General features: G+C 52.3%; 1 protein-coding gene across 1 annotated transcript in view; it reads right to left on the bottom strand.

The window, feature by feature from the left end:
- The window catches only part of atg2a (autophagy related 2A), a 158,954-nt gene that overhangs the window by 72,584 nt on the left and 58,533 nt on the right, over positions 1 to 27,837 (bottom strand). Inside the window, exons 10-17 of the mRNA XM_085975696.1 lie at positions 26,602 to 26,686; positions 25,268 to 25,544; positions 17,973 to 18,117; positions 8,937 to 9,035; positions 7,500 to 7,676; positions 6,272 to 6,542; positions 4,234 to 4,327; positions 3,380 to 3,542 (exon numbers count right to left, since the gene is read on the bottom strand). Of these exons, the coding sequence (XP_085831822.1) occupies positions 3,380 to 3,542; positions 4,234 to 4,327; positions 6,272 to 6,542; positions 7,500 to 7,676; positions 8,937 to 9,035; positions 17,973 to 18,117; positions 25,268 to 25,544; positions 26,602 to 26,686 (1,311 nt within the window). The remainder of the gene's footprint in view (positions 1 to 3,379; positions 3,543 to 4,233; positions 4,328 to 6,271; positions 6,543 to 7,499; positions 7,677 to 8,936; positions 9,036 to 17,972; positions 18,118 to 25,267; positions 25,545 to 26,601; positions 26,687 to 27,837) is intronic.

The raw sequence follows: 27,837 nt of genomic DNA, 5'->3' as shown, positions 1-27,837 counted from the left end.
GTGATGGCTGTGCGGTTATTGGGGTGGCAAGTGATGGCTGTGCGGTTATTGGGATGGCAAGTGATGGCTGTGTGGTTTATGGGATGGCAAGTGATGGCTGTGCGGTTATTAGGATGGCAAGTGATGGCTGTGTGGTTTATGGGATGGCAAGTGATGGCTGTGCGGTTATTGGGATGGCAAGTGATGGCTGTGTGGTTTATGGGATGGCAAGTGATGGCTGTGTGGTTTATGGGATGGCAAGTGATGGCTGTACAGTTATTGGGATGGCAAGTGATGGCTGTACGGTTATTGGGATGGCAAGTGATGGCTGTGTGGTTTATGGGATGGCAAGTGATGGCTGTACGGTTATTGGGATGGCAAGTGATGGCTGTACGGTTATTGGGATGGCAAGTGATGGCTGTGCGGTTATTGGGATGGCAAGTGATGGCTGTATGGTTATTGGGATGGCAAGTGATGGCTGTACGGTTATTGGGATGGCAAGTGATGGCTGTGTGGGTTAGGGATGGCAAGTGATGGCTGTGTGGTTTATGGGATGGCAAGTGATGGCTGTGCGGTTATTGGGATGGCAAGTGATGGCTGTGTGGTTTATGGGATGGCAAGTGATGGCTGTACGGTTATTGGGATGGCAAGTGATGGCTGTACGGTTATTGGGATGGCAAGTGATGGCTGTGCGGTTATTGGGATGGCAAGTGATGGCTGTGTGGTTTATGGGATGGCAAGTGATGGCTGTGTGGTTTATGGGATGGCAAGTGATGGCTGTGTGGTTTATGGGATGGCAAGTGATGGCTGTACGGTTATTGGGATGGCAAGTGATGGCTGTGTGGTTTATGGGATGGCAAGTGATGGCTGTACGGTTATTGGGATGGCAAGTGATGGCTGTACGGTTATTGGGATGGCAAGTGATGGCTGTGTGGTTTATGGGATGGCAAGTGATGGCTGTGTGGTTTATGGGATGGCAAGTGATGGCTGTGCGGTTATTGGGATGGCAAGTGATGGCTGTGCGGTTATTGGGATGGCAAGTGATGGCTGTGTGGTTTATGGGATGGCAAGTGATGGCTGTGTGGTTTATGGGATGGCAAGTGATGGCGGTGTGGTTTATGGGATGGCAAGTGATGGCTGTGTGGTTTATGGGATGGCAAGTGATGGCTGTACGGTTATTGGGATGGCAAGTGATGGCTGTACGGTTATTGGGATGGCAAGTGATGGCGGTGTAGTTTATGGGATGGGAAGTGATGGCGGTGTGGTTTATGGGATGGCAAGTGATGGCGGTGTGGTTTATGGGATGGCAAGTGACGGCTATGCAGTTTATGGGATGTCGAATTCAAGGCAAGTGACGGCTGGTTAGTTTATGGGATGTCAGAACTGTCTGATAGCCATTGAATTGCATCACATCTCGTTCATTCTTAAATAAATTCCTTATAAAAGAAGATTTTGGTCAAAAGCACCAGATACGGTACTGAAAGCCACAGACCAGACGGCCTCAGGTACAATCTCCAGTCTTCACTTTCCCGTCCGCCCCTGTGATGCGCCTTGGGCCGTTTTCCTGCGTTGAAGGGCTATATAAATGCAAGCGGTTTTCGAGTTGCTTGATCACTAGAGGATTGGAAATGGGGTTGCTGCAATCTGCCTCGGGGACAAGGGATGGGTATACACGCCCGGCTTCCTGCTCCCCACCACCGTCCAGCACCTTCCTGCTGCAAAGTGCACCCGTCTGGGTTACCAGGCGAGGGCAGGGATCAGCTGCGACGCCACTCCCGACCAAACAGGCTGCAGACAACCCAGTGACGAGGTTCAAGCACTCAGCACCCCTCTTAGGCTGCCCCAGGACAATTTCAAAACTCTTCCACTCTTGGCTTCGGAACTGCTTCTGGGAGTTACAGCAGTGGGGGAAATACAGGAAATCTAGCCTGTGCTTAATTTTGAACATAAAAACAGGGGGAGGCCATTCAGCCCCTCGAGCCAGTTACGTCATTCAATTAGATCATGGCTGATCTGCATCTGAACTCCATTTAACTGCCTTAGCTCCATATCCCTTGATACCTTCATCTCACAAAAATCTATCGATCCCAGTTATGAAAGCTCCAACTGACCCCCAGCATCCACTGTCTTTGGGGGGAGGTGGTAAAGAGTTCCAGGTTTCCACTACCCTTTGTGTGAGGAAGTGCTCCTGACATCACTCCTGAACGGCCTGGCTCTAATTTTAAAGGTTACGCCCCCTTGTTCTGGGCTCCCCCCACCAGAGGAAATAGTTCCTCTCCATCTACCCTATCGATTCCTTTAATCATCTCAAACACCTCGATTAGATCACCCCTCAATCTTCTAAACTCGAGGGGATACAAGCCTAATCTATGCAACCAACCTTCATAATTAAACCCTTTTAGCTCCTGTTTCAGAGTCAATGATACAGCACAGGAGGCCATTCAGCCCATTGTGCCTCTGCCGGCTCTTTGAAAGGGCTCTCCAATTAGTCCCACTCCCCCCTGCCCTTTCCCCGTAGCCCTGCAATTTTTTCCCTTCACGTATTTACCCAATTCCCCTTTTGAAAGTTACTATTGAATCTGCTTCCACCGCCCTTTCAGGCAGCGCGTTCCAGATCACAACAACTCGCTGCGTAAAAACATTCTCCTCACCTCCCCTCTGGTTCTTTTGCCAATTATTTTAAATCTGTGTACTCTGATTAACGACCCTCCTGCCAGTGGAAACAGTTTCTCCTTATTTACTCTATTAAAACCCTTCATGATTTTGAACACCTCTATTGAATCTCCCCTTAACCTTCTCTGCTCCAAGGAGAACAACCCCAGCTTCTCCAGTCTCTCCGCACAACTGAAGTCCCTCATCCCTGGTACCATTCTGGTCAATCTCCCCTTAACCTTCTCTGCTCCAAGGAGAACAACCCCAGCTTCTCCACGTCACTGAAGTCCCTCATCCCTAGTACCATTCTGGTCAATCTCCCCTTAACCTTCTCTGCTCCAAGGAGAACAACCGCAGCTTCTCCAGTCTCTCCGCACAACTGAAGTCCCTCATCCCTGGTACCATTCTGGTCAATCTGCTCTGCACCCTCTCCGAGACTAGCATATTATCTGCTGATAGTTGGCATCAGAGTCGGAAGTGGGAGCGGGGGTAAAAGTTAAGCACGTGCCAGACCGAACCATCTTCATGCGTATTTGTGGAAAGCAGAACAAGGCATCAACTCACAGGAATTAAAGGACAGAAAATGAAAGTCGCAGATTATTTGAATCTGCTGAAGCGTACAATTGTCAGGTTTGCGGGTGGCGAGAGGGGATAAAGTTCGGCGCTGTGGGTTCGGCAGAATGCGATCCAGCGCAAGCCGGGTGCTTGCAGCAAACTCGGCCAACCAAACGGCCACCCAGGTGCTCACCTCCTCCGTTTCGTACATGGTGCGTTTGGACGAGAAGGGAGACGGCTCCGGCTGCTTCAGCTCACAGGGGCTTTCGACCGTAGAGAGGTCCATGTCTTCGGTCTTCTCCATGATCAGGTCCCACTCGGTGCCGCTGTAGTCCGGATTCACCGTCAGCACGATTCTGGCAAAAAATCGCGGGAACATCACAGCACTCAGAGAACACGTCAACCCCCCCAGTTTGGGTTTCTACTCCAAACCCCCACCCCTAATTTTCTCTAGGCACGGACTGGTGATCGGCTCGGGTTCCATCGGCAAACCTCTGCATGCCTGGCCCAAGTGGCCATCCTTTGGGTTGAGCGACACTCGGCTATTCAACCACGGAAGGCATCGGAACCGAGCCGGATCCTATCCTTACCGGGCAGGCACATACTTCCCAGCAGGGGTTACTCTCTAATAATCTGTAGCGGGACCGGCTGAAACAGCACACAGCACGAGCTGAGACTCAGTCGTGCAACCTTCTGGTCTGCATGGCTCACAGTGACACAACTGAGAGACTCTGAGAACATCCAGGTGTGGTAGCTAACCATCTTCCTGCAAACTCAAAGTTTTTGAAACAAATTGGGAATTTGATACTCCCAGATCAGGTATGGCTCAGGTTAGATACAGGGTAAAGCTCCCTCTACACTGTCCCATCAAACAATCCCAGGGCAGGTACAGCACGGGTTAGATACAGAGTAAAGCTCCCTCTACACTGTCCCATCAAACACTCCCAGGGCAGGTACAGCACGGGTTAGACACAGAATTTATTTATTTACAGAAGTGAATCCTGCGGTCAAGCTAAACATATTCCAGGCATTCTGGCAGTTACTTACTTCGGGATTGTGTACTTTTTCCCAGCGACTTTGTCAGGCGTTTTAGTGACTCGAATGCAAGAAACACCAGGTTTCACTCCATCTTCATATACACCTGTTGGAATGAAGTTTGAGAAATTGCCGTTTTACAATAATATAGCTGCCAATATCTTGGAGTGTTTCAACCAGCTCCACAAGGTTCCCAGGCTCCTAACTCACCCATTCCTCTCTCCTCCCCCTTCCCATGTGAAGCGTGACTCCTTCTCCATCCAGGGTCCAGGGCTGACGATCACGTGCCGGTACCTCGCCCGAGTGGCTATTCATCAACAGCGAGCCCGGAACCCATTGAGGGGTGGCAGCTATTCGACTGTGTAGGGCATCGCAGCCAAGTCCAATCCTCTGCTCACACGCGCGGGGATTGGGAGCGGGAAGCCGGTTTGATTTCCCCTTCCTCAACCCAGGGCCGCTGAAACCAACTGCAGCAGCCCCATCCAGTAAGAATTAACTTGCATTTACACAGCGCTGTTCACGTCCTCAGGAGGTCTCAAAGCGTTTCACAGTCAGTGAAGTGCTTTTGAAGTGTGGTCCCTGTTGTAATGTGGGAAACACGGCAGCTAATTTGCGCACAGCAAGATCCCACAAACAGCAATGAGATAAATGATGAGTTAATTTCCCCCCCCCCCCCGCACCCCGCAGTGATGTTGGTTGAGGGATAAATATTGGCCCAGGACACTGGGGAGAACTCCCCTGTTCTTCTTCCAATAGTGGCCGTGGGATCTTATACGTTCACCTGAGAGGGCAGACGGGGCCTCGGTTTAACGTCTCAGCCGAAAGACGGCACCTCCGACAGTGCAGCGCTCCCTCAGTACTGCACCTCCGACAGTGCAGCGCTCCCTCAGTACTGCCCCTCCGACAGTGCGGCGCTCCCTCAGTACTGCCCCTCCGACAGTGCAGCGCTCCCTCAGTACTGCCCCTCCGACAGTGCAGCACTCCCTCAGCACTGCCCCTCCGACAGTGTGGCGCTCCCTCAGTACTGCCCCTCCGACAGTGCGGCGCTCCCTCAGTACTGCCCCTCCGACAGTGCAGCGCTCCCTCAGTACTGCCCCTCCGACAGTGCAGCACTCCCTCAGCACTGCCCCTCCGACCGTGCGGCGCTCCCTCAGTACTGCCCCTCTGACAGTGCAGCACTCCCTCAGCACTGCCCCTCCGACAGTGCAGCGCTCCCTCAGTACTGCCCCTCCGACAGTGCGATGCTCCCTCAGTACGGCCCCTCCAATAGTGCGGCGCTCCCTCAGTACTGCCCCTCCGACAGTGCGGTGCTCCCTCAGTACTGCCCCTCCGACAGTGCGGTGCTCCCTCAGTACTGCCCCTCCCTGCCCCTCCGACAGTGCAGCACTCACTCAGTACTGCCCCTCCGACAGTGCGTTGCTCCCTCAGCACTGCACTGGAGCGTCAGTTTAGATGATGGGCTTGAACTCATGGCCTTCTGACTCAGAGAGAGAGAGATACCAACCGAGCCAAACTGACACCTGTGGGTCACTGCGCAGTCTGCACTCCCAGTTTTAGGCTCTGTGTTTTGTTCTTCAAGCCACATCGCTCAATGAAGTCAGTCAGTCTATACGCCCCTCAAATCTGGCCAACCGATAGGACGAGAGATTAAAATCCTCCAGCCCTACAACCCTCCAAGATCACGGCATTCCTCTAATTCTGATCTCTTCGATCAACCATTGGCGGCCGTGCCTTCAGCTGCCTGGGCCCCGAGCTCTGGAATTCCCTCCCTAAACCTCTCCGCGTCTCTCTCCTCCTTTAGGACGCTCCTTAAAATTGACCTCTGTCACCGGTCCTAATATCTCCTATGTGACGCGGTGTCAAATTGCATTCGATAACGCTCCTGTGAAGCGCCTTGGGACATTTTACTATGTTAAAGGAGCTGCATGAATGCAAGCTGTTGTTGTAACTGGGGGTGACCTCAACCCACGGAACGGCTAACTTCTTGTTGTTACTTAAAGCTTCTGAAACCCAGTGTTTAAAATAGGAAAAACAGATTGTGGCAACTCACCGTGCAGATCGCTGAAGCTGACTTCATATTTGATGGACTCGCTTCTGGCATTGGCTCCGAGTTCGGTTTTGAAGGTCAGGTCCGTGCACTCCAGCTGCAGGGACTCCTTCCGCACGGCCTTCTGGAACCAGGGCGTGCGCTCGGGCTCGGGCCGCAGGTCGGGCACCGGGAACTGCAGCCGGAAGTGGGCTTTGGGGGCAGTGAGTCTCACAGCGGTCGGATGCCCCGGGGCAGGTGGAGGCTCACCGCGCAGAACGGAAACCCCAGAGATCTGAAAGTCAAGGGCAAGGGCACCAAGTCAGCATCGAGGGGGGGAACACTCGCCCTGCGGTGGGGCGGATCAATCAGCGGGGCAACGGGGTGGGACAGGAGCCTCGGCGGGGCGGACCAATCAGCCGAGGGGAGCCAAGACGGGGCGGACCAATCAGCCGAGGGGAGCCGAGGCGGGGCGGACCAATCAGCCGAGGGGAGCCGAGGCGGGGCGGACCAATCAGCCGAGGGGAGCCTCGGCGGGGTGGACCAATCAGCTGAGGGGGCCTCGGTGAGGCAAACCAATCTGTAGAGCTGAAGAGGGGAGTGAAAACGGGTCAAACCATCACGTTTTATTCTCCCCCTCCCCAAATTGCTGATCTGTGGTACGGTCCAGTTCCTCGGCTACCCCACCCGAATAGGGATGCCAACTCTGGTCGGACGTATTCCTGGAGGCTTCATCACATGCCCTGAGAGTGTTTGATGGGACAGTGTAGAGTGAGTAGAGTGAGCTTTACTCTGTATCTAACCCGTGCTGTACCTGCCCTGGGAGTGTTTGATGGGACAGTGTAGAGGGAGCTTTACTCTGTATCTAACCCATGCTGTACCTGCCCTGGGAGTGTTTGATGGGACAGTGTAGAGGGAGCTTTACTCTGTATCTAACCCGTGCTGTACCTGCCCTGGAGTGTTTGATGGGACCGTGTAGAGGGAGCTTTACTCTGTATCTAACCCACGCTGTACCTGCCCTAGGAGTGTGTGATGGGGGCAGTGTAGAGGGAGCTTTACTCTGTATCTAACCCGTGCTGTAACTGCCCTGGAGTGTTTGATGGGACAGTGTAGAGGGAGCTTTACTCCATATCTAACCCGTGCGGTACCTGCCCTGGGAGTGTTTGATGGGACGTGATGATTACTAACAGAATCACAAGGTGCGGTTCACCCACTGACTTCAGGGCAAAGCCAGGACCAGTGCTCAGCTCACCAGCGTTGGCTCTGATGATCTCCCTTGCGCCGCTGGAGATTCCCGGCCTCCCGTCGGCCAGAGGTTGAGCAGGAAGTCCATTCTGTCCAGGAAACTGATGTCCACGTCCGCGTGGGCCTCCTGGAGTTCGATGGCCAGCTCGGCACTGTGCTTCACACCAGGCTTCCTGCGGCTGCCCTGAGGGGAACCCAGACACAGTCGGTCACACACCATGGTTAGCAAGCCCACCTACCCACTTCCCACAATCCCTTCCCAGCAACGCCTCTCATTCTCTCAGCTTCAGTATCCTTCCCATTAACTCGATTACCCTTTGGCAGAAACAAATTCCCCCAGCTTCCTGTCTTACTCCGAACTTTTTTTTAAACTGATAGTCTATTAGGCGTCCGCCATGGCTCAGTCGGTCTCTCTCTCGCTTGTGAGTCTGAAGGTTGTGGGTTCCAGCCCCACTCCAGAGACATGAGCACAAAAATCTAGGCAAACAATCCCAGTGCACTACTGAGCGAGCGCTGCACTGCACTGTCGGAGGGGCGGTACTGAGGGAGCGCTGCACTGTCGAAGGGGCGGTACTGAGGGAGCGCCGCACTGTCGGAGGGGCGGTACCGAGGGAGCGCCGCACTGTCGGAGGGGCGGTACCGAGGGAGCGCCGCACTGTCGGAGGGGCGGTACCGAGTGAGCGCCGCACTGTCGGAGGGGCGGTAATGAGGGAGCGCCGCACTGTCGGTGAGGTGGTACCGAGGGAGCGCCGCACTGTCGGAGGGGCGGTACCGAGTGAGCGCCGCACTGTCGGAGGGGCGGTACCGAGTGAGCGCCGCACTGTCGGAGGGGCGGTAATGAGGGAGCGCCGCACTGTCGGTGGGGCGGTAATGAGGGAGCGCCGCACTGTCGGAGGGGCGGTACCGAGTGAGCGCCGCACTGTCGGAGGGGCGGTAATGAGGGAGCGCCGCACTGTCGGAGGGGCGGTACCGAGTGAGCGCCGCACTGTCGGAGGGGCGGTAATGAGGGAGCGCCGCACTGTCGGTGAGGCGGTACTGAGAGAACGCTGCACTCTCAGAGGTGCCGTCTTTCGGATGAGAAGTTAAACCGAGGCCCCGTCTTCCCTCTCCGGTCGGTGAAAAAGATCCCAAGGCCACTATTTCGAAGAAGAGCAGGGGGGAGTTCTCCCTGGTGTCCTGCGGCCAATATTTATCCCTCAACCAACATCACTAAAACCGATTATGTGGTCATTATCACATTGCTGTTTGTGGGAGCTTGCTGTGCGCAAATTGGCTGCCGGGTTTCCTACATTACAACAGTGACCACACTTCAAAAAGTACTTCATTGGCTGTAAAGCGCTTTGGGACGTCCTGAGGTGGTGAAAGGCGCTGGAGAAATGCAAGTCTTTATTTTTATTAGCAGATAGATCAGGGAATTCCCCCGATCGCTTTATTTCGACTTTACCTTGCCTGCAGTCCTCTGGGTCTGTCTGTAATGGATCTGAGCGCAGGGGCCGGCACTGGATCCACAAGCCAAGGGGGAGGCCTTCTTGAACATCAGCAGCTGGACAGGAAGAAAGTGGGAGAGGGTGAAGAGAGGAAGTACAAACAGATAGGCTGCCTCCCAGACGTGGGTCTGCGCCTGCGATGCTCTGTGCTGTCAGTTTGGCTGGGCAGGTAGCAGTCTCCCCTCCTCGTCTGGGGGGGGGGAAGGGGAGGGAGAGATGAGGACATCAATCGGGCCTCTCCTCTCCAGTAAACTCTGCTGAAAGAGCATGGGTGGATTCTGGCCGACGGCAGGACTGGACTGCGATGCCCTCCATGGTGGAATAGCCCACAAACACTGCCCGGGCTTGCACGGGGTAAACGACCGCTTGGGTGAGGTACAGGAGGGCAGCCAGCTGGCCAGCCAGACCCCAGAGAAGGGTCAATCCCGGGGTGGGAGTTGCGATGCCACCATCGTCGACTAGCCTACCGACACACCCTGCACGAATAATGGGCTCATGGAGGGCAGCCAGTGCAAACCGTAACCCATTGGGAGGAGGTGTGAATGGATAATTACTAGTCCTAGCCCCTTTAGGGCTACCCCGGATCAGGCGGATTCCCCAGACGTTCACTTTCAACTAAAGTTAGAGATAGCCGAATCCTAAAGACGCTTAATTGGGTCTAAAGGTCCAGACTATCTCTCCCTAAAGGAAAGGAACAACCTGAAGATGTTACCGTCCTCCAGATAGCACTTTTAATGGCCCAGAAATTCGGGTCGAGGGCTTCCCGCGGGTGTAAGCCCCCGACCTGCACTTACCTACCGCGCCAGCCGTTGAGCTGTAGGCCCCCGCGGAATTCCGATCCCGGGCCTCCTCCAACTGCCGGCGCGCAGTGCTTGCGTATCCCAGGGGTGCAATTAGTTCGATGCGTCCCCTGGGATCACGTGGGCCATGGGGAGCCAATCGGAGCAGGGAATGCTTCATTCATAAGTTTGACAGGAAGGGCTATCAAACTTATAAATACTACAAACCCCAAAACATCACTAAATCTTCAATTTTTTTTTTTTTTTTTTTTTTTTAAATCACATTTTTTAAATAAACTATAAATTACATGAAATAACTATTTTAAACAATAATTTAAATTTTTGAAAAAAATTATTTTATTTTCTAGCGGAGCTAAAAATAAACTTACCTTGCTTTAAAGTATTTAAAAATAATAAACCTGTGGAAAAAATGTTTTAATTTTAATTAATTCACAACTTACAAGTTATATGTGTAACTTCTGAAGACTTACCCTCCCGGGGAAACCTGCAAAAAAACCTAAGTTCGATGCACACACGCAGCCTCTCCTGCGCATGCATTCGAACTCTGAACCCCTTCTTTCAGGGGAACAGACGTGCCGGTTTCCCGCGCATGCGCAGTGCATGCTGGAAACCGGCACTTCCATTGGGCTTACGGGTGAGTACCCCGTGCGTACTCATCCGTGGCAACCTGAATTTCTGGGCCAATAAGTTTAACTAGACTGTAATGTTCCGGATATTATGAGGGTCCGGAAAACTCCCCCAGAATTCTGCAACTCCTAGCCAAAGAGCGTACAGAGATCGAGTTTGATACAGAAGTACTATGTGAGACAATTCTAAAAACATATAGATTTATTAAAGAACTGACATGTAATTTACAGTCGCAACATTAACAGTTCCAAAAACAGAAATCTTACAATTCTATTATCAGAGATCCTTATTCTCAAATCTTAACTTTTCTAGTTTTACAGTTCTTAGTTTATTCCAGGATATCCACCAAATTCAAATACAATACCTTGATCCCCGAGATACAAAGAGTTGTAGACTTACAGAGCTTGCCTCTGAAGCAGAGAATCGCTTTGCCCCTTTTCAAGCGAATCTATTGTCCCATTTGAAAGTTCAATTTTTAGACCCTTTCTCAGTGGTATTTCTTTTGAAGTTTTCTGCTGATGTAAGCTAATTATCTCTCGTCATTTTTCTGCTGACCCCTGCTATGTTTACAGTTAGATCAGCTGGTAGCATTAAGAATTATGTCTCTACCCTTAGGTGTTCGAAGTTTATCATAAAAAACAGTGTGGAGCAGGTGCATCTATTTGAGGTCATTCTTACCAAGGTCTTCTATGCAATTCTTAAGTCACCTCAGCTGGTTGCAACAGACTCGTGTCTCCTAGGTGTTCCAAGTTCAACACAAAAACAATGTGACGGCTGGTGCCTCCCCACTTGATGCCATTCCCACGGAGGCATATGTTCTTAATTTTCTATGTTTGTTTACAAAGTGTACTTTAAAACACCTTAACTGGGTGTACCACTGTCTTTTTTCCAAAGACTCAGACGTCAGGAGCCTCCAACCTCCTGTTTCAATAAGGCTATTGATTCAGTGTCAACAACCTATCTTATCTCAATAGCCTGTATGCTGTTCACAGCTTCGCCATTGTTAGGTTTTCAGATTTTCAAGCCCAGTTTGTCATGTTTAAGGCTAGAATTCTTTTATAAAATGGTGTATTTTTCTGAATAGGTATATTGCTTATTCCTTCACAGGTGGGGGAGGAGGAGGGGGGAGGGTCTATGTAGTGGGGAGATTCTCTCTTTGAGACAACAGCATCAGAGGAAGTAGTTGAGGTGGCTGTTGTGTATGTAATATGTGTGCTACTTTAAACCTATGGACAGGACTGCACTACTTGTAGGGCGTAGTGATACGCAGTACCACTCCTGGCCATAGGGGTATAAATAGTACTGTGGGTACTGATCTCCCCTCAGTTCCCGCCTGTGGGCATGAAGTAAAGACCTACGTGTAGTCCCTACCTCCAACCAGTAAAGACCTGTTTGAGTTATACGTTTAAGTCTTTGTGTTAATTGTTCAATACAATACACATACTTAACACTGGCGACGAGTCAGGTTCTTACCCTGCGGCAGTTGAAGAGAGGTTTCAAACCTCACCACCCCACTAGAAGCGACAGGCTTTAGGACTCTGAAGCCTCCATCAGCGACTGAGCACTGGAGTGCAGCAGCCATCCTGACAGCTTCCAGCGACTGACAGAAGTCTTTCTGCAGTTTCCTTGTTCAACCTAGGTGGTGGGGTAAGCCGTGCAGCGTTGGCTGCAAAGACAGGGCTGGGGAAGTCGGAGGAGATAAGGGCCATCGATCGCGATCGGAGATAAGGCCGGGCCGCTTTCAAGTGCGAGGCGCAGCGCGGGCCAGCGATCGGGACCAAAGATAAGGGCCGCACTCGGACTGAAAGGCGCGGCGGCTGCAGAAGCTCAAGGTGCAAGAGCCGCGGTGCACAGCGCGGGCTATCGATCGCACAGAAGATAAGGGCCGAGAGCCGCTTCGGTCGGGAGCCACTTCGCGATCCAGCGATCGCATCCGCTGATAAGGGCCGCACTCGGGCGATCGCGGCGAAGATAAGGGCCGCACTCGGGGGCTGAAGGGAGACGGCGTCGGGGGACGGGTGAAGACCGCCAAGCGCGGGAAAACCGCCATTTTGTGGGCGGAGGACGACGGCAAGAGCGGGAAGCCGCCATCTTTGATAACAAGTAAAGAAAATAAAATCTGAGAAATTGCAAATCTACAATGCCTAAACACGGGAATATTAGCACCTTTGATAGTGACCTCGAAGATTGGGCCATATATGTTGAAAGAGTAAAAAATTATTGTAAGGCCAATAAAATTCGTGACCAAGATAAAGCTCTAACATTATTAAATTTAATGGGTGCGAAGACATACGGGCAATTGAAACACCTGTTATCACCAGATGAACCGGCGGGTAAGACGTTCGATGAGATTGTTACTGTCCTGAAAGATCATCTAAACCCCACGCCGCTGATGCTAGCGGAACGATTTAAATTTTACGACAGAAGGCAGCTACAGCATGAAAGCAACGCTGAATATTTGCTGGAATTGCGTAAATTAGCGAAATATTGCCAGTTTGGAACGGGACTGACAGATGCACTACGAGACAAATTTGTGTGTGGTTTATTTAAACAGGATACACAAAAGCGACTGCTCGAGGAGAATGAGCTGACGCTTGAGAAGGCGGTCACTATGGCAGCAGCACACGAAGCTGCAGCGAGAGGCACGGCAGTAATGCAGCTACGGTCACCGGAGCTCAGTGCACACAAATTGGGTGTGAGTTCTGGCAAATGTTATCGTTGTGGAAAGACAACGCATGATCAGAACCAGTGTTGGTTTAAAAACCAAGAATGTAGAACTTGTGGTAGGCTTGGACACATAGCTAGAGTATGCAGGTCAGGGAAGAAGACCAGCAACAAGAAGTCACCGCAAGGAAAATACGCAAAAGTACACAAGGTGGCCGAACAGGAGTCCGATTCAGACGCTAGCAGTAATGAACTGGCTGGCTTAAGCAGTATTGAACTGGCTAGCTTAAGGGTACTCAACGTTGGTAAGGGTGCAGACCTCCAGACAATTTGAGTCACTCTTCAGATAGAAGGAGTCCAAGTAAAACTGGAATTGGACACTGGATCGGCATTGACGGTCATAAATAAGAAAGATTATGGAAGGTTATTCCAACATATTCCCCTACAGGATACGGAGCTCATATTGAAAACATACACGGGGCAAAGAGTGTACCCCATCGGGAAAATTGAGGTCACAGTGGTCCACAAGGGCGAAGAAAGTCAAATAATGGACTTATATGTGCTATCTGAAGGAGGTCCTCCACTACTAGGACGGGAGTGGATTAGGAAAATGAATATCGACTGGCATTTCCTACAAACAATAACGAGTGAGAACTCGGTGAACATAATCAACCCAGACTCTGGAACTGATGATGGTAAGACCAACCCGTGTGCAAAAGACAAAGTTTCAGCACAGAATTCCACTGAGATAGAGAATTCTGAGTCTGTCCAGTCTACTGACATGCACATTTCTGAGGGACACCGGGCTCGAACTCAACTCCATTTCAAACTGCAACAGCAATTAGAACAAATGATTCGCCGTTTTGAGCAAGAGATGAATGCGACGAAAGAGTTCTTTGATATAGAGTGGGAACATCTGGAAAGACAACAGAAGCAGCTGATGGAGAAAATGGAGCAGGAGCACACAAAACGTCTGATGTCAGAGGAGTTAACGGTCAGCCAACTCCTGCATATGCTGAAGGACAGGACTCTGAAATGGGAAAAACTTGAACACGAACTTCAATATTCAAACGAAAGGGGTTCGGAGCTCTCAAAGGTTATTGGAAGAGCTGAGGTGGCAACACAGACTGAGATGACTGCAACAGAGCAGCCCTTGGATGCCAAAAGTACGCTGACTCACGTCAACGTAGAACAACAGACCGCTGAAACAGCTGCTCCGGTAGAGGGATTGAATAGTCCGATCAATCAATCTCCAAAAGAAGTTGAAGTAGTAAAATCTCAAATGAGGTCATTAGTAAACGACTTGCTGAAAGCCCAGAAAAAGCTGGATGAAGAGGTACGCATGAAGAAGTCTCTTCAGGAAAGATGTCTGGACTTGGAACAAAGGCTGGCTAACGCCCAGCTGGGTATGGAGGAAATAGAAGACCCTCTCGCTGGCCTAGATCAGGACGACACCGAATATTACCATGACCTATTGAGTGACACTGAATATTATAGTGACCTGGTCTGCCCAGCTTGTGATGAAAACTCCCAAAGTGCAGAAATCAGGATGAATCACTTAAAGTCTAAGGAACATAGGGAGATGGTGGCGCTACAGCTGGCAGCTGACAGGGGAGCCCAGAGAGTCTCTAAGAAGCAGAAAAGGAAAAGACGAAGCAGAAGATGATAACCATCTGAACCATTATCACCCCTACCAGATCACACACGTGGTCCCTCCGAACGGAGCCAAATCAGTTTGGAAGTTCAAGCTGTTAAATCCATGGAAGGACTATTGAATGAGTCACTCCAGCAACGTGAACCGACTACGCCACAGAGACTGAATCTGTGAACTATTTTCCGCAGAGATTGAATCTGTGATCTGTTTTGACATGAAGTTATCTATGTATCTATGTTATTCTGTTATGTAAACCTGAAGTTATATATGTATATATGTTATTACGTTATGTTAAATGGGGAGATGACTGTAAAGCTAAGAAGGGAGGAATGTTGTGTATGTAATATGTGTGCTACTTTAAACCTATGGACAGGACTGCACTACTTGTAGGGCGTAGTGATACGCAGTACCACTCCTGGCCATAGGGGTATAAATAGTACTGTGGGTACTGATCTCCCCTCAGTTCCCGCCTGTGGGCATGAAGTAAAGACCTACGTGTAGTCCCTACCTCCAACCAGTAAAGACCTGTTTGAGTTATGCGTTTAAGTCTTTGTGTTAATTGTTCAATACAATACACATACTTAACAGTGGCAATGTACAGGACTAACTCAGGGTGACTCTCAGCAGGGATGTACTGAGAGCTGAAGAATATATACATTTGCTTTTGTAGTTTTTAAATACGGAACAAAGACAGAACAGCTAAGGTAGGAATAAAAACAGAAAAAGTCAGAAATACTCATCAGGTCAGGCAGCATCGGTGGAGAGAGAAACAGAGTTAACGTTTCACGTCGATGAACTTTCGTCAGAGCTGGAAAAAGTTAGAGATGTAACAGGTTTTAAACAGGTGCAGAGGCAGGGAAAGGGGGGAGGGGAGGAAAGAACAAATGGGAAGGTCTGTGATAGGGTGGAAGCCAGGAGAGATTAAGTGACAAAAGGGATGATGGTGCGAGGCGAAAGGAGATGGTAATGGGACAAGTAAAGAAACAAAAGATGGGTCTAGAGGAGGTGTAAATGGCAACAGCAGAATCATCAACAGCTGCCGTCCGAAAAAATGGGGGCAGAGGTTTTGTTCTGAAATTGTTGAACTGAATGTTGGGTCCGGAAGGCTGTAAAGTGCCGAATGGAAAGATACGGTGCTGTTCCCCGAGCGTCACTGGAACGGTGTAGGAGGCCGAGGACGGAGAAGTCAGAGTGGGAGTGGGGCCGGAGAATTAAAGTGACAGCCAAAGTAGGAATTATGGTTGAACAACATGAGTAGGTAGCACTGGAAAGGATGGTAACTTTAGACCATGGAACAGGATATTGATGAGGATTAATGCCCCTATGGCTGTGCGTGCTGAGCAATCTGCTCGATCGATGCCCTAAGGATCACAAGGCGGCCAACAAAGTTAACCTCAACGAACCAGGGGTCATGCTAATAACTTGATGACAGAAGGGAGTTGTGAAATGTGACCGTATAGGGGCAATTAAATTGTAAAATTGGGAACAAAGCTCTTGCGCTTTGCCCCTTTGTGCGAACGGGAGACAGCATCCAAACCCAGCCTAGTGTCCCAAGCATGAGTCTGCGGTCTGAGAGCCTCTCGTTAATTAATGCTGTGTCTGACTGAGCTCGCACAGACTCTGATTAATAAATATGTCGAGCTGATGTCACGCGAGTTAATCAGAACCCAGAACTCAACACACTGTATGTAAGGGTTTGTCTTCTATTATTAACTTAAGAACATAAGAATTAGGTGCAGGGGACAGCCATTCGGCCCCTCGAGCCTGCTCCGCCATTCAATAAGATCATGGCTGATCTTCGACCTCAACTCCACTTTCCCGCCCGAACCCCATATCCCTTGATTCCCCTAGAGTCCAAAAATCTCTCAATCTCAGTCTTGAATGTACTCAATGATTCAGCATCCACAGCCCTCTGGGGTAAAGAATTCCAAAGATTCACCACCCTCTGAGTGAAGGAATTCTCAGTCTTAAATGGCCGACCCCTTATCCTGAGACTATGCCCCCTAGTTCGAGACACTCCAGACCAGGGAAGCAATCTCCCAGCATCTACCCTGTCAATCCCCCTCAGAATCTTATATGTTTCAATGAGATCACCTCATTCTTCTAAACTCCAGAGAATATCGGCCCAATCTACGCAATCTCTCCTCATAGGACAATCCAGGAATCAGTCCAATGAACATTGGTTGCACTGCCACTAAGGCAAGTACAGGAAACTCTTTATTATCCGGCACCAACAGGACCGGCGTGGTGCCGGTTTATCAAAAAGTCCAGAATACAGAGAGGTATAGTAAAAGGTACGAGAGCTCCGTACATAGCAACAAATCCAGGCTTCCCTGTTGCTTAGCAACATGTGCAGGAACTCCGGCCACAGACCAAGCGTCCCTGTTGCGTAGCAACAGGTGCAGGAACCCCAGTTACACAGCCACAGATCCAGGAACTGCCACTAATATGAAGTAAAACTTACCTGAACCTACTCCTGAATTTTGCCGGTTAACAGAGATTTCCGGTTATTTAGGTGCCGGTAAATCGAGAGTTTCCTGTATATCATGCCTTAGGTAAGGAGACCAAAACTGTGCACAGAGCTACTGCGTACAGTTGTGGTCTCCTTATTTAAGGAAGGATATACTCGCATTGGAGGCAGTTCAGAGAAGGTTCACGAGGTTGATTCCGGAGATGAAGGGGTTGTCTTATGACGAAAGGTTGAGCAGGTTGGGCCTATACTCATTGGAGTTTAGAAGAATGAGAGGGGATCTTATTGAAACATATAAGATTCTGAGGGGGCCTCGAGAGGGTAGATGCTGAGAGGATGTTTCCCCTCGTGGGGGAATCTAGAACTCGGGGGCATAATTTCAGAATAAGGGGGCACCGTTTTAAATCGGAAATGAGGAGGAATTTCTTCTCTCAGAGGATGGTGAATCTGTGGAATTCTCTTCCCCAGAGAGCTGTGGAGGCTGGGTCACTGAATATATTTAAGGTGGAGATAGGCAGATTTTTGAACGATAAGGGAGTCGAGGGTTATGGGGAGCGGGCAGGGAAGTGGAGTTGAGGCCAAGATCAGATCAGCCATGATCTTATTGAATGGCGGAGCAGGCTCGAGGGGCCGAATGACCGACTCCTGCTCCTATGTCCTCCAGCTGTGGTCTCACCAAGGCCCTGTACAATTGCACGAAGACTTGATTTAATGAAACAAATTAACCAGACAGGAGAGAGCCCGAACGATGGAGAGCGGTCAGGGGAAAGCCACTCACCTCAGTGTACTCGGCCGCAGCTCCCGGCAGGCCCCACAAGCACTCCAGGATCTCCAGCGTGCCGAAGCGAACGTCCGCGCTCAGCAGCTGCGTGCCCCCGCCCGCCTTCTGCTCGCACGTCAGCTGCACCGCACCAGCCGTCAACCTGGGGAGGGGATGGGACAGACAGAACGCCGACAGAGAGAGCGTTAGCCATTAAGGTCACACCCAGGTACCCAGGCGTAAGTAACAACAACTTGCATTTATATAGAGCCTTTAACGCAAGTAAAAAAAAGTCCCACAAGACATGATACCATGATGACCTCACCCCTTTAAAGGTGCAGGCTGTCTGATTCAAACAACAACCTGCATTTATATAGCGCCTTTAACGTAGTAAAACGTCCCAAGGTCCTTCACAGGAGCGATTATCAGATAGAAATTTGACACCGAGCCACATAAGGAGATATTAGGACAGGTGACCAAAGGCTTGGTCAAAGAGGTCGGTTTTAAGGAGCGTCTTAAAGGAGGAGAGAGAGGCGGAGAGGTTTAGGGAGGGAATTCCAGAGCTCAGGGCCCAGGCAGCTGAAGGCATGGCCACCAATGGTGGAGCGATGGAAATCGGGGGATGCTCAACAGATCGGAATTGGAGGGGCGCAGAGATCTCGGAGGTTTGTAGGGCTGGAGGAGATTACAGAGCTAGGGAGGGGTCGAGGGCCATGGAGGAATTTGAACGTAAGGATGAGAATTTTAAAATCGAGGCGTTGCCTGACCGGGAGCCAATGTAGGTCAGCGAGCACAGGGGGTTGATGGGTACAGCACAAAGGTGCCGCACAAGTCAGTAAATCATAAAAAAATCAAACAGGATCTTTGGATTTCAATCTCAAAGTATGAAATACAACAAGCAAGGAAGTAATGTTGAAATCATAGTAGACCTTCCTTAGTCCAAAGTTATACTGTGTGCAGTTTGGGGTCTTCCTATTATAGGAGGGATATGAAAGCAAGGGGAAAGGTGCAGTGTCGGTTGGCTGGGTGTTCCCAGGGGCGAAGGGGTTCACAGATATCGAGATTCGAGAAGTGAGGGCTTTTTTCACCAGAGCTGAGGTTAAGGGGTGACCAGATAGAGGACTTCAAGATTACGGAGGGTTATGATATGGTAAATAGTGAGAGATCGTTTCCACTGGTCAGTCAGACAATAATGAGATGGGAATGAGCAGGAGAGTGAGATTAGACAGGGTGGGATAGTAAAGGGTGTTGGGAGTGAGTGGGAGAGTGGGATTAGATTGGTGGGATAGTAAAGGGTGTTGGGAGTGAGCGGGAGAGTGGGATTAGATTGGTGGGATATTAAAGGGTGCGGGGAGTGAGCGGGAGAGTGGATTAGACTGGGTGGGATATTAAAGGGTACGGGGAGTGAGCGGGAGAGTGGGATTAGACTGGGTGGAATATTAAAGAGTACGGGGAGTGAGGGGGATTAGACTGGGTGGGATATTAAAGGGTGCGGGGAGTGAGGGGGAGAGTGGGATTAGACTGGGTGGGATATTAAAGGGTGCGGGGAGTGAGCGGGAGAGTGGATTAGACTGGTGTGGTAAACCACTGTTATACCTGTCTGTATGTGTATTCCACTAGGTACAGGTCTGGACATGCCTCGGCTGACTCCTCCCACTATTCCAGGTATGTAAGTGACTACCTCCCAGTCCCTTAGTATTCTGGACGGGTCGACCACTCGAGACAAGACCTTCATTCTTTAATTAATAAAAGCCTGGTTGTTACTCGCTTAACCTCAGTCTTTTGAGTAATTGATGGCGCATCAATTTTATTAACTAAATTTTTTATAATGGAGAAGATCCTCACACCAGCATGCCTGGACCTGGACAGTCGGGAAGCGGACGCTTCCACCAAGTTTGCTCACTGGCTCATGTGCTTCGAGGCATTCCTGACTGCCTCCACTGCGGTCGTAACGGATGCGAACAAACTGTCTGTCCTGATCTCCAAGGTGAACCACCGAGTGTACTCAGTCATCCGGGACGCGACCTCGTACACAGCCGCCCTCCAGCTCCTCAAGACCCAGTACACGCGCCCTGTGAACGAAGTTTACGCCAGGCACCTCCTGGGGAGTCGCAAGCAACAACCTGGGGAATCGACTGAGGAATACCTCCAAGCACTGTCCGTGCTTGGCCGGGCCTGTGGGTGTAAGGCGGTAACGCCCACTAAGTACACGGAGGAACTGATCCGGGATGCCTTCGTAGCGGGCCACAGGTCCAACTACACCCGACAGCGACTGCTGGAGCAGAGTGACCTCACCCTCGACAAAGCCTCCGAAATCGCACTAACGCTGGACGCAGCCTACCGGGGCATGGATGCCTACTCCTCTGCACCGTGGACACCGCGGGGAACGACAACCTGGGACACGGTAGGACAGCCCCATAGCACCGTGCCACCCCAGCCACAGCCCAACAACGGCCCAACCACCGCAGCAGTGTCCCAAAGCCAGACAGCAGTATCCCAAGGCCAGAAATGCTACTTCTGTGGCCAGGCCAAACACCCCAGAGCGCGCTGCCTGGCGAAGAATGCGACCTGCTCGGGCTGCGGGAAAAAGGGACACTACGCTAGCGTCTGCAAGGCCAAAGCCACCCCGAACGCCAGCAGCGCCGCGTGTGGGCCGTGCGAGCCGCCATCTTGGGCCCCCAACAGCGCCGCGTGTGGGCCGTGCGGGCCGCCATCTTGGGCCTCCCCAGCCATGTGCGAACCACCGCAGCAGCAGCCATCTTGGACGACTCCAGCCACATGGGAATCATGGACGCCGCCATCTTGGACACCAGCCAGGACGCAGCAGGCCACCAACCCCCCCAACCCATCTGATACCCGCAGCGACACACCGACCCCTACGCTGGCCTCTGTTACGCTGGACCAAACGAGACCGCACCAACTAGCTCGGTCCAAAATGGACGTTAAGGTAAACGGCCATGCAATAAACTGCCTTTTTGACTCCGGGAGCACAGAGAGCTTCATCCACCCCGACACGGTGCGGCGTTGCTCTCTCCCAGTCCTGCCTGCGCACCAGCGGATTTCTATGGCCGCCAAGTCCCAGTCAGCGGACATTGGCGACTACTGCGTGCTGACACTAGTAGTAGACAGGACTGTGTTCAATAATTTTAAACTCCTGGTCCTGCCCCAATTTTGCGCTGCCGTTATACTGGGGTTGGATTTCCAGTGCCACCTCAAAAGCGTTACGATGGCGTACGGTGGCCCCCTCCCCCCACTCACAGTCCGCAGCCAGCAGCCTCCAAATTGCCCGCCGCGCACCAGATGCAACCTCTCCACACTCAGAGTCCCACCCCCCTGTTTGCTAACCTCACCCCCGACTGTAAGCCCATCGCCACAAAGAGCAGGCGATACAGTGCCGGGGACAGGGTTTTCATCAAAACCGAAGTGGAGCGGCTCCTGAAGGAGGGGATTATTGAGGGCAGCTCCAGCCCCTGGCGAGCCCAGGTTGTGGTCGTTAAGACCGGCGAGAAACAACGCCTGGTCATCGACTACAGCCAAACAATAAACCGCTACACCCTGCTGGACGCCTACCCACTCCCCCGCATAGCTGACATGGTCAACCAGATCGCGCAGTACCGCGTCTTTTCGACCATTGACCTGAAATCAGCGTACCACCAGTTCCCCATCCGCCCCGAAGACCGCCAGTATACTGCTTTTGAGGCAAACAGCCGCCTCTATCACTTCCTTAGGGTTCCCTTTGGCGTTACCAACGGGGTCTCCGTCTTCCAAAGGGAGATGGACCGGATGGTCGATCAAAACGCGCTGCAGGCCACTTTCCCTTACCTAGACAATGTGACCATCTGCGGCCATGACTTGCAGGACCATGACGCAAACCTCGAGAAATTCCTCTGCACCGCCCAACTCCTGAACCTGACATATAACAAGGAGAAGTGCATATTCCGCACAGACCGCCTCACCATCCTTGGCTGTGTTGTGGAACACGGGGTCATCGGTCCCGACCCGGACCGGATGCGTCCCCTTATGGAACTCCCACTGCCTAAAAGCTCTGAAGAGGTGCCTAGGGTTTTTTTCCTACTACGCCCAGTGGGTCCCCTACTATGCAGACAAAGCCCGTCCGCTGATCAAATCCACCTCTTTTCCCCTGATGGCAGAGGCCCGCTCGGCCTTCCACCGTATCAAGGAGGACATTGCCAAAGCCACCATGCACGCAGTGGACGAATCCATCCCCTTCCAGGTGGAAAGCGATGCGTCCGACTTCGCTCTGGCCACCACCCTTAATCAGGCGGGGAGACCTGTGGCATTCTTCTCACGAACCCTCCAGGGCCCGGAGACCAGACACTCCGCGGTCAAGGAGGCGGCCCAGGCTATTGTGGAGGCTGTGCGTCATTGGAGGCACTACCTGGCCGGAAAACGATTTACCCTGCTCACTGACCAGCGTTCAGTTGCTTTTATGTTCAACAACAAGCAGAGGGGCAAAATCAAAAATGACAAGATCTTGAGGTGGAGAATCGAACTTTCCACCTACAATTACGAGATCTTGTACCAGCCTGGGAAGCTCAATGAACCCCCAGATGCCCTATCGCGTGGCACCTGCGCCAGCGCGCAGATCGATAGGCTGAGGGCCGTCCACAATGACCTCTGCCACCCGGGGGTCACCAGGTTCTTCCACTTCATCAAGGCCCGCAACCTGCCTTACTCCATTGAGGAGGTCAGGACCATGACCAAGAACTGCCAAGTCTGCGCTGAGTGCAAACCGCACTTTTATAGACCAGACAGAGCCCACCTGATAAAAGCCACTCGCCCTTTCGAACGCCTGAGCGTCGATTTTAAAGGGCCTCTCCCCTCCTCCGACCGCAATGTGTACTTCCTCAACATCATTGACGAGTACTCCCGGTTCCCGTTCGCTATCCCCTGCCCGGACATGACCAGTGCCACGGTCATTAAATGTCTGAACAGCCTCTTCACCCTGTTCGGTTTCCCCAGCTATATCCATAGCGACCGGGGCTCATCGTTTATGAGCGACGAACTCCGCCAGTACCTGCTCGCTAGGGGTATAGCCACAAGCAGGACCACCAGTTACAACCCCCGGGGGAACGGACAGGTGGAAAGAGAGAATGCAACAGTTTGGAAGGCCGCCCTACTAGCCTTAAAGTCTAGGGGCCTTCCAACCTCCCGCTGGCAGGAGGTGCTCCCCGATGCGCTCCACTCGATTCGGTCACTGCTCTGCACTGCCACCAATGCCACCCCTCACGAGAAAATGTTTGTCTTCCCAAGGAAGTCCACATCGGGGACAGCGTTACCGCCATGGCTGACGTCCCCAGGGCCGGTACTACCGAGAAGACACGTGAGGACCAATAAAACGGACCCCCTGGTTGAGAGGGTCGACCTCCTCCACGCCAACCCCCAGTACGCTTACATTGTGTACCCGGACGGGCGGGAGGACACAGTCTCCATACGAGACCTCGCATCCTCGGGGACCGCTGTAACCCACTACCCATTACCACACCCCCCCACGACACCCTCGGGGACCGCTGTAACCCACTACCCATTACCACCCCCCCCCACGACCCGATATCCAACCCCAGCAGCCGGCTCGCCTTGGGCCGTCACCCACGAGGACTACACTCCAGTGCCCCAGCCTACACGGGACGCGACGCCGGAAGCTCCACCACCCCTGCCGTCGCCACGTCGATCACAGCGGCAGACAAGACCTCCGGAGAGACTCCAATACACGAACTTTTAAATACACTTCACCCCGCCGGACTCATTTTTAAACAAGGGGTGAATGTGGTAAACCACTGTTATACCTGTCTGTATGTGTATGTGTATTCCACCAGGTACAGGTCTGGACATGCCTCGGCTGACTCCTCCCACTATTCCAGGTATATAAGTGACTACCTCCCAGTCCCTTAGTATTCTGGACGGGTCGACCACTCGAGACTAGACCTTCATTCTTTAGTTAATAAAAGCCTGGTTGTTACTCGCTTAACCTCAGTCTTTTGAGTAATTGATGGCGCATCAATTGGGTGGGATATTAAAGGGTACGGGGAGTGAGCGGGACAGTGGGATTAGACTGGGTGGGATATTAAAGGGTACGGGGAGTGAGCGGGACAGTGGGATTAGACTGGGTGGGATATTAAAGGGTACGGGGAGTGAGCGGGAGAGTGGATTAGACTGGGTGGGATATGAAAGGGTGCGGGGAGTGAGGAGAGTGGGATTAGACTGGGTGGGATATTAAAGGATACGGGGAGTGAGCAGGAGAGTGGGATTAGACTGGGTGGGATATTAAAGGGGATGGGGAGTGAGGAGAGTGGGATTAGACTAGTTGGGATATTAAAGGGTACAGGGAGTGAGCAGGAGAGTGGGATTGGACTAGGTGGGATATTAATGGGTGTGGGGAGTACGGGGGGAGAGTGGGATTAGACTGGGTGGGATATTGAAGGGGATGGGGAGTGAGCGGGAGAGTGGGATTAGACTAGGTGGGATATTAAAGGGTACGGGGAGTGAGCAGGGTAATGGGATTAGACTGGATTGGTCATGCAGACCTTGTGGGCTGAAAGTGCTATTTCCATGCGCAGTTCAATAGGAGTGGATAGGGATCAGGAGCAGGGAGCCTAGCGAAATTACATCGGACACATCATGGAGCCGGCGACAGTGAGGAGGAGGCCGCGGCGACCGGAGCTTATACATCTCCAACGATGTGTTCGGCGAGTCGGGCGGAGGCAGCGCAGCAGCAGTAGCAGCGACGGCGACCCGCTACAGCACGTCGGCCGGCAGCTCCTCGGCAGGAAGCTCGCAGTCCGACTGGGAGGAGGGGGAGCCGGGCCTGGCGGCCAGAGGCCGGACCGTGAGCGGGAGAAGCAGGCCACATCGTGGAGCCGGCAACAGTGAGGAGGAGGCCGCGGTGACGGGGCGGCTGAAGGACATCGCGTTCCCACTGCCATTAGATGCCATTAAATTGACTTTTTCAGAACACGGCGCTGGAGATTAGCTGACGTGTCTCTGTGAGCTCCCACAGCTTTATTGTGGGAGTGATTGGGGAGTAAGCATTCCATTGTACTAGTTACATATGGCAAATAAAGTATCTTGAATCTTGAAATTGGCCCTCTTGACCCAAGGAGAGGATGGGGCCAATTGTAGCTTCTCAATTATCTGGCCCGGCAACATCAGGTGGCAGAGTGCGGACCAGAGACCGAGCGTGCAGCCTTCCTGGTCTGTGCGACTCACTGACGTATCACCTTCACGTTTCCTGCGCGCTTTAACGGCGAGCCCGAGTCCTCCCGGTGAATTAACAAGGCCTCCCGGTCCTGTACCTTAAGTTGCTCTGGGGGCAGGCCTTCTCGAACTGGACCCGCAAGTGGTCAAAGTCCCGCCCCCCGAAGATGGTGTCCTTGAAGTAGGCCAGCTCGGCGAAGTAGCGGCGGGCGGCAGTGCGGAGCCGGCTCCCGGGCGGGGGGTCCGACGGTGCGGCGGGGGGGCGAGCGAGCAGCGGGTCCAGGTGCAGCACTGTGGTCGTCAGCCCGCCAACGGTCAGCTTCAGCAGCAGCTCGGCCTTCACGCTGTCCAAGGACGGAGGCGGCTGAGATTTACCTGACAGGGAGAACGGTCGACAGGTTTAGGCAAGTCAGCTGACGGTAACCCCCAACCTCCCCCTTAAACGGGTCCAACCAGCCCGTTCCCTTTACACCAGTCATACCCACCATCTCTCTCAGGAATGCCTTCAATTGTCTCTTCAACCTCCTTGTAGACAGGCCAACTCCTATAAACATTAACCTACCCCTTCCACATGGGCCTGCTGTGCATTTTCAGCGCTTAATGTCTAATTTTTACACAACTTGCACACCATAGGTTTCAGCCCATCGAGTCCATACCAGCTCATTGCAAGAGCAATCCCAAACTAATCCCACTGCCCCGCTCTCTCCCCATAGCCCTGTATCAATCCCAAAGTAATCCCACTGCCCCGCTCTCTCCCCATAGCCCTGTATCAATCCCAAACTAATCCCACTGCCCCGCTCTCTCCCCATAGCCCTGTATCAATCCCGAAGTAATCCCACTGCCCCGCTCTCCCCATAGCCCTGTATCAATCCCAAACTAATCCCACTGCCCCACTCTCTCCCCATAGCCCTGTATCAATCCCAAAGTAATCCCACTGCCCCGCTCTCTCCCCATAGCCCTGTATCAATCCCAAACTAATCCCACTGCCCCGCTCTCTCCCCATAGCCCTGTATCAATCCCAAACTAAGCCCACTGCCCCGCTCTCTCCCCATAGCCCTGTATCAATCCCAAACTAATCCCACTGCCCTGCTCTCTCCCCATAGCCCTGTATCAATCCCAAACTAATCCCACTGCCCCACTCTCTCCCCATAGCCCTGTATCAATCCCAAACTAATCCCACTGCCCCGCTCTCTCCCCATAGTCCTGTATCAATCCCAAAGTAATCCCACTGCCCCGCTCTCTCCCCATAGCCCTGTATCAATCCCAAACTAATCCCACTGCCCCGCTCTCTCCCCATAGCCCTGTGTCAATCCCAAACTGTAAGGGAGGCGAGAGAGGGTTTGCCACACTTGCGATTACCCCAATTCAACGGGAACAGTCTCGAGATCAGTCACTGTGTAATGAGTGCACTGTGACCCCAGCTCTTACTAACCTTGCTGTCTGTTCATGCACTGTAAACTGGGGAGAGTGCTGGGGAAGAAGGAGCTCCCGTAGCGGTGTGGGCTGTTCATCATCAGCTGGAGGATGTTAAAAGAGGAACATGTTAACACAACAGCGGCTGGAATAACGAGTGATCAACTGGTCGTTTCCCTTGACCTTACTGTGCGCAAATTGCCTGCCGCTTTTCCCTACATTGTGTGCATCAGCTGTGGCTCAGTGGGTAGCACTCTCTCACCTCGGAGTCAAAGGGTTGTGGGTTCAAGTCCCACTCCAGAGACTTGAGCACAAAAATCTAGGCTGACACTCCCAGTGCAGTACCGAGGGAGCGCCGCACTGTCAGAGGGGCAGTACTGAGGGAGCGCCGCACTGTCGGAGGGGCAGTACTGAGGGAGCGCCGCACTGTCGGAGGGGCAGTACTGAGGGAGCGCCGCACTGTCGGAGGGGCAGTACTGAGGGAGCGCCACACTGTCGGAGGGGCAGTACTGAGGGAGTGCTGCTCTGTCGGAGGGGCAGTACTGAGGGAGCACCCCACTGTCGGAGGGGCAGTACTGAGGGAGCGCTGCACTGTCGGAGGGGCAGTACCGAGGGAGTGCTGCACTGTCGGAGGGGCAGTGCCGAGGGGGCCATCTTTCGGATGAGACGTTAAACCGAGGTCCCGGCTGCCCTCTCAGGTGGACTTAAAAGATCCCAAGGCCATTATTGGAAGAAGAGCAGGGGGAGTTCTCCCCGGTGTCCTGGGCCAATATTTATCCCTCAACCAACATCACTAAAACAGATGATCTGGTCATTATCACATTGCTGTTTGTGGGAGCTTGCTGTGCGCAAATGGCTGCCGCGTTTCCTACATTACAACAGTGACTACACTTCAAAAAGTACTTCAGGTCGTCCTGAGGACGTGAAAGACTCTATATATTTCACTGTTAATGCAAAAAACACACACAGGACTAGTGCATTCTTGCAGCAGCAACTGCTCGTGCATCATGTTCTCAGTTTGTGGCTGACTTTTGCTGATTAGTCCCTGCCTTTATCCCCCGCCTCGGGCCGTTATTTCCAGAGTCTCCGGATTTTCCCATTTCATCTTCCTGCACTTAAAATCCCAAAGCTGCCTCTGGGCTCCCGAAAACCGGGCGGGTTCCCTTCCTGCCCGGCGGTCGGCTGGTTCGAGGAGTCTGAGTGTAATACTATTGCCCTTGACACGCTCTCACAGAGAACAGGCCAGGAAGTCAAT

This window comes from Somniosus microcephalus, unplaced genomic scaffold (assembly GCF_052327205.1).
Source record: "Somniosus microcephalus isolate GS21.2 unplaced genomic scaffold, FLI_Smic_1.0 unresolved_chr2, whole genome shotgun sequence".
Classification (NCBI taxonomy): domain Eukaryota; kingdom Metazoa; phylum Chordata; class Chondrichthyes; order Squaliformes; family Somniosidae; genus Somniosus; species Somniosus microcephalus.
The sequence above is the reverse complement of the archived record's forward strand: the minus strand, read 5'-3'. Positions and strand labels throughout refer to the sequence as shown.